The 7360-nt window shown below is 40.6% G+C and overlaps 1 protein-coding gene across 1 annotated transcript in view; it reads right to left on the minus strand.

The window, feature by feature from the left end:
* STAC (SH3 and cysteine rich domain) overlaps positions 1 to 7360 on the minus strand; it is a 271988-nt gene that overhangs the window by 19669 nt on the left and 244959 nt on the right. The window contains exons 9-10 of the mRNA XM_006869168.1: positions 2297 to 2348; positions 2071 to 2208 (exon numbers count right to left, since the gene is read on the minus strand). Of these exons, the coding sequence (XP_006869230.1) occupies positions 2071 to 2208; positions 2297 to 2348 (190 nt within the window). The remainder of the gene's footprint in view (positions 1 to 2070; positions 2209 to 2296; positions 2349 to 7360) is intronic.

The following is a 7360-nucleotide window of genomic DNA, read 5'->3' on the forward strand; positions in this document are numbered from 1 at the left end:
TTCCGTAAAGATTGACAGTCTTGGAAACCCTTTACAGGGTCGCTATGAGTCGGAACTAACTCCATGGCACATAATCACCACCACCACACTCATCTTGGTTAATAATACAGGGAAATTAACGTTCAAATTTACTGGTTCCTCCTTTTCACTTACTTTTTATTTCTTTGAAAACAAGGGAGATTTAAAACACTTTTTCTTCCCATTAGAATTTTTCGTTTTCTTTCTCACAGATTCCGTTGACCAGTTATTATTGTTGGTAAGTGCTGTCCAGTCAGTTCTGACCAATAGCGACCCTGTAGAGGGTTTCTAAGGCTGTATATCTTTACAGGAGCAGAAAGCTTCAACTTTCTCCCGCGAAACCACTGGTAGTTTTGAACTGCTGACCTTGAGGTTAGTAGCTTGACTCGTAACCACTATTCTATTATTGTTGTTAGGGGTTGTCAAGTTGGTACTGACTCAAAGACACCCTGTGCACAACAGTATGAAATGCTGACAGTTCTGCACCAACCTCATAGTTGTTGCTATGCTTGAGCTAATTGCTGCTGTCACAATGCCAATCCATCTCGCTGGGAGCTTTCTCTTTTTCACTGACCCTCCACTCTAGCAAGTATGATGTCTTTCTCCTGGGACTAACCCCTTCTGACAATATGTCTGAAATCTAAGAGACGAAGTCTCTCCATCTTGGCTTCTGAGGAGCACTCTGGCTGTACTTCTTCCGACACCAATTTGTATGTTCTTTTGGCATTCCATGGTACTTTTAATATTCTCTTCCAACACTCACTATAACTCAAATGGATCAATTCTTCTACAGTCTACTTTACTCATTGCCCAACTGAATAGTTATAAAGTTAAAACTTTATTCTTTGAAGGTGTATTTGTTTTTTTGAAAGTGATAAGTCATTGGGAGCCAACTAACTACCTTTGAAGGCAACTCCAAAAGAGTCACTCAAGATGTGCTTTGGGAAATTCTATTGAGTAGGAATAATATTAAATACATTAATACATTTTTCAATTTGTAATTCCTCATAGGGTAAGACACACCCAATTCAACCAGAGGCATTCACTGCCATGAGATGTATTAGAATTATCCTAGCATCAAGGTAGACAGGTAAAGACACAATATTCATGTTTTGGCTTCCAAAATTGAAAGTTGAAATCCATTGTGAGACTATATTGGGAGAGAAAATGTGTCACCAATTTCTAAAATCTTTTCTATGTATATCATGAGAAAACTGGCCTGGGCATCTTACTTTACTTTTGCACAGTCCGGTGATGATGAAGGATATGGAATGATGGCAGTTTCATTCAGAGAAGAATCTCTCTGCTGGGAGATCACAAAGAGAGGGAGAGTAGGACAAAGACTGAATAGTGAGTGTTCCATTTCTGCGAATGTCTGTGTCAACGAGTCAGGGGTAAGGTAGAAGAGCATGAAACAAGGAGCTTGAAGACATATGGATGTAGGGGGTTCTTTTCTCGATCCTCCAAAAACAGACATCATAGAGAATTTCACATTCCACATGGCACTGAAGCAAGATGGTGCCAGATAGATTAGATATAAGGAGATGTGCAGGGCTTGGGCCTGAGATAGTGACCTGGTTCCCTATGTCTTACATCTGATGATGTCATGGGTTTCAGTGAACAAGCAGAACAGTACAAGGAGACCTGAGAAAAGTCTTTGCAACTGCAAACAAATGCTGTGAACCACGGAATACAGGTAGAAATCGCAGCAATGTATTTCCAAGATCTAAGAAGGACTTAGGCACATGTTGGTGGAGAAGAGTATAAATCCCAGATAAGAGTAGCTCCCCACATTAGAGACCAGCAGTACTCAGAAGGGGTACCCAGTTGGGGCCAGATGTTCTCACAGATCCACTATGATGTTATATATAATTCCTTCTGTGAACAAATAACCACCCAGTGAGCTTCTTAAGAGTTTGGTTTTACATGTTTTGATTCTAGTACACTAATATCATTGGAATAAGTATATCTTTTCCCAAGGTGAATTCACATTTATTAAAATGACTGTGATATTCTGGACAAATTTTATACGAGTTTGTCTACTTTACTTACCTGATTTTCTTTCAGTGTTATCTGTCCCTGTTCTTTACATCCAATGAAGGTTCTAACACATCTAAAAATCTTCTCATCTTCTTGTACTCTCTGAACAAAATTGGCTGGGAAAAAGCCAGTCCTGTCTTGAATTTTCCCCTGAAAGGAAAAGGAGGCACATATCCACAGTTGTAGCATTTATTATAATTAAATTTTCCAAATAAATTTTTACAAGATAAAAACTTACTTTCCACCAGTCTTCATTGGAATCCTCTAGAACAGTAATCAAGTCTCCTGGCCTAAATGGAGAGTGGATGAGTTGGATGGGAATGGGGAAAAAGAGTGAATGAGTTGGGTGGGGAAAAAGAGAACAAAAGATTCTTAAAAGTCAGAGGTAATAGTTTTTCACTTATTTAAACAATCTTAAAACAAATAGAAATGACTTGTACAAGGTTTACCCATTCCTGAAAATAGCCTTGTTATATACACTTAAAGTAGGGAGCATAGTGGCTCCATATGATAAGCACTGGACTGAGTACCACAAAGTTGCCAGTTTGAACCCACCATAGGAAAAACTTCCATAGGAAAAAGCTGGACTTTCTTCTCATGCAAAGATTTAAAGACTTGGAAACTCCATACAGGTCACAGTGAGTAGAAACTGACTCAATGGCACTTGATACCAACAACATTGAGAGCAAGCATAATGGAGGGACTTTATTTTAAAAAATGGAATCTTGGTGTGGCGCTGCAGATTAATGCACTTGACTGCAAAATTGGTTTGAACTGCAAGGCTGGTGGTTCAAGCTCAACAGCTGCTCCTCGGAAACCCTGTACAGGGTTGCTATGAGTTGGAATCGACTCAACGGCACCTAACAACACATTTAAAAAAATAATCTTAGCTTTATTTTTCTACATTACCTTTTATTCATTAGCTTTAATTGTTTACATGTAATTTCAAATAATCATATTTAGATTATATAAGTCACCAAAATTTTTAAGTTTATGAGTTTCAAGGTACAAGTTTCCCTACATTTTCTGCCCAAGTAATCACTACTAGTGGATTTCTATGTATTATCGAGACCCTTTTCTATGCACTTACATTTATACGTTCACATGCATGCGTATGTTGTTGTTAAGGGCCATCGGACTTAACAGTTCCGACTCATAGCAACCCTGTACAGGGTTTTTGAGGAGTGGCTTGTGAGTTTGAACAGCCAACCTTGCGGTTCAAATTGACCTTACTGTCTGCACTTATCCCACAGCACCATACCAGGACTCGATGCCTGCATGCATATATGTTCTCGTACTTTGCTTTTTCTTTTATGCACTATCAACATTTAGAATTAGTCATTACTTGGATTTTTCAGAATCTTATAGAAACTTGTCATATTTCTAGTTATCTCTACTTTTCTTGCCTATCTCTTTTTGTGTTAGCATAATCTGGAATTTTATTTCTAGATTGATACACACAAGTGTGTGTTTATATTATTCATCAAGAATTGCTTGAGCTTAATTTGAGACTTGCGTGTGCTTTTATTTTATTTTTAGATTAAAAATACTAAGAACTATGTTTTAAATATGCTTATAAGTACAGTGATACTTTTTTTACATTGGTTATTGTTAAGTGCTATTGATTTGGTTCTGACTCTTATCAACCCTTTGAAGGGTTTCCAAGGAGCAGCTGGTTTATTTGAACCACTGACCCTGTGGTTAGCAGTACAGTTCCTACCCTGCAACACCACACCAGGAATCCAAAAGTGTTAGCCGAAGATGCTAGCCACTGGATTATGGGCTCAGCATACCAGAGGAGCTCTGGTAGTGTAGTGGTTATGAATCGGGCTGTGAACCGCAAGGTCAGCAGTTTGAAACTACCAGCTGTTCCATGGGAGAAAGATGAGGCATTCTGCTCCTGTAAAGATTTACAGCCTCAGAAACCCTCTACAGGGTCGCTATGAGTCAGAACTGACTCCACGGCACACAGCCAGCTACTACCATACTTCCACTGCACCACTCTGCCGTTCTTAGATGGGCTCCTGCTGCTTAAACCAATTTTATTATTTTTTAATGTTTTATTGTGAATTATGTGATAGTTTACATGGGAGAACATTACTTTACATTCCTCCTATCATATATCATTTTCTTGCCATGGTTACAATCTCCTCCATGCATCATCAACCAACCAAAGGGTACACCCTGCAAGCCACCTCCGGCCATCAGTACACAGCCCCTCTCTCTCTCTGGGTCTAAAGTCCCCAGCTGCTCCATCTCTCCATCATCGTCTCTGCCTCCATCTCTGGCATCACTGCTTCTCTGGGTAGGGTTTTGCTCTCAGCTTTTCTCCCTTGGTGGTCCCAGGGACCTTCCCTCCTAGACTGCAAAGTTAATTACTCCCCTCCTTGCTACAAAATGGGTAACTTTACATTCCCAACCCTCACACTTAGTCCTAATAACAATTATTCTCTATTGTATCACAAGATACCCATCAACATCTCCTTTCATCAGCCCCGACTAGACAGATTGGATAATCCTCAGTGGAGATTCTACCTTCCTCCAGGCCCTCTGGATCTAGGTTCCCTCTTGAAAGCTTGTAAGCCAGTCACTTCTTGCCTTTGTAGCCCCCACCCCTCACCCCTTTTTGGTAGCCAATGTCCAAGTTGCCCATTCCTGTCTACTCTGTGTATGGAGGGGGTGGGAAAGATCCTTGCTGTAAAGATTTGTTCCCTTTTTTGAGCTACTGCATCCATAAGTGTAGATCAAGTTCATCAAATTCTTTTTTCCCCCTCTTCTTTCTTCTAGTTGAGCTCTGATTATCCAGTCACTGAAGCCAGGTCAAGTGGGTATTATCTGCAAGTGTGGATGTTCTTATGCATATGCCCTCTGTTCTTATAAGCTAGACGCTTCACTCTCCACTCTTGTCCTCTGTGGCTATGTCACTGACCCTGGGCCCAGGAATCCCCAGGGCTTGCCACACTGCTGGCCAACCAGGTCTCCACCTGGGTTCACAGGAGTCTATTGAACATTGTAGGGCTTAGCTTGCAGCTTCATTGCTGTTTTTCCCTCACTTTCCCTTGTCGGTGACGAACGTGGTCACCAATCAGAGCATGTATTCCCATTTAGTCTTAGAAGGAGGTCTGCCCTGAGGGGACCAACCACTTGCCTTGATGTCTCCTGGGCAAGCACCTTGCTTGTTCTTGTAATAATCAGTCAGTCTGCCTATATTGTTTTGTATTTTTCCTGTTGGGGTCTTTCTTTCAAGAAGTATCTTCTGATCTAGCTGCTCCAGGCTGGTCTGTTGTCCTTTCAAATGGAGATTTTCTAGCTCAGAAGATTTTGGATGCTGTTCAGGATTCCACCTATGGTCTTATATAATGCAGAGGCTCCACAGGAAGCCTCCTTCCCTGGGCAAGTTGTAGCCCCATTTTAGGTATTCCAATCAGTTATAGGCAGAAGACAGATTTACAATATTTCTATCATGATATTTCTGGCTATTCCTTTCTCTCCCCCTCAAGTGTCTATTTTATAATAGTATGTCAGGGAAGCCAAGATTCAAAAGACATCCAAGCATCTTAACATTATTTCCCCCCTTTTGTCCATTCCAACTATGTCTCAATCCCTGTATCCCAGAGCCCTGTTGTCCCAAGGTTGTGCATACATCATTATTTACCTCTGTCCCACGTCAGCTTCACATTTATCCTATCATTTTTCATTTCATTGCAATGATTACAATCCCTTCCAGGCATCATCAAATAACCAAATGATACACCCCACAGGCCCACCCCCCTGGCTGTCAGCAAACAGCCCCTCTCCTTCCCTGAGTCCCACGTCGCCAGCCACTCCATCTGTCCACGTCATCATCTTTGTCTCCATGCCTGGCTTTACTGCCTCTCTGGGTAGGGTCATGTTCTCTGCTCTTCTTACTTTATGGTCCCAGGGATCTCTGTTCTTGGGCTGCAAAATCAATCACTCCCCTCCTTTTGTCAAAAGAATCTACCTCTACATTTCCGACCCTCACAGTCAGTCCTGATGGGAATTATTCACTGTTGTACCAGAAGAGTCTTATCCCCATTTCCTTTTGCCAGCCCAGTCCCAACAGATTGGAAATCATTCAGTTGAAGTTCTGTCTACCCCTTCCCCATCTGGAGCTAGGCTCCCTCTTGATATATGTGCTTTTTTAATGCTACTTTTGTTCATGGGGCAGTTTTTTGTTTGTTTGTTTGTCACTGTACAAGTTTTTATTAATTAAAACCCAACAATTATGGTGAAAGTACCCCACTCTCTATAAGGATGGATGTAGTTAAGATTACACTGCAGATGTTTTTTTTTAACCACATTTTGTTTTATTTTCATGTTCAGATATATGTGTGCACATGTGTGGATGTGTGTTTAACTCCCTCCTGTTCAGCACTTGGAGTCCTGGTGTGGCGCTGCAGGTTAATGTGCTGGACTGCAAGGTTGATTTGAACCACAAGACTAGCAGTTCAAGCTCACGAGCCGCTCACTCTTGCAAACCCTATATGGGGTTGCTCCAAGTCAGAACTGACTCGCCAGCACCTAACAACAACAATTCAAGTCCTTACCGGAACTGTACAATCTGAAGATTCAGGTTTCACTTCAGAAAAATTAGTTTCCTAATCACATATTTTGTATTTAGCCATGTCTGTTGTATCACCTAGCATAACAGAGAATTTATTAAGATATAAAAAAAATTTATTTCCAAGAATTATTTATTATTCTCTGAAAGTTTCCTCTCCACATCCATCACTTTCTGTTGATGTTGGTTAGTGCCTTCAAGTTGGCTCTGACTCATAGCAACCCTGGAGCAGTTGGTAGGTTTCAGCTGCCGACTTTGTGGTTCACAGTCCCGTGGTGATCTACCATGCCAGGAGTCCAGATCGTTTTTTATTATGGATGCAATGTTATAATATATCTTACTGAAGATATTACAGTATATGTATTTTAAAAGTATTTCTTCTCTTTATTGAATGATTTGTTTCTCCAGGATTAGTCTCTTGTTTATCTTGTGACTTCTCCTTCACATTAATGAATTTTCTCCAACATATGTTGTGTCTAGGTTGTCCATATTAATGCTTGAAAATTGAGATGGATGGCTAAGAATGCTGGGTGCATTTCTCTGCAATTATGTATGCTCTTTCTTTCTTTTTTTTTTATTCTCTAACTTTTTATTGTGAAGTTAGTGAAGCCTTATAGAGCAATCAGTTTTCAGTTCAGTCCTTTTGTAGGTTGGAGGTTTAAACTCACCAGCCGCTCTTCATAAACCCTATAAACGGTCATTGTGAGTCAGAACTGACTC

The sequence above is a fragment of the Chrysochloris asiatica genome, unplaced genomic scaffold (genome assembly GCF_000296735.1).
Source record: "Chrysochloris asiatica unplaced genomic scaffold, ChrAsi1.0 scaffold00127, whole genome shotgun sequence".
NCBI lineage: Eukaryota > Metazoa > Chordata > Mammalia > Afrosoricida > Chrysochloridae > Chrysochloris > Chrysochloris asiatica.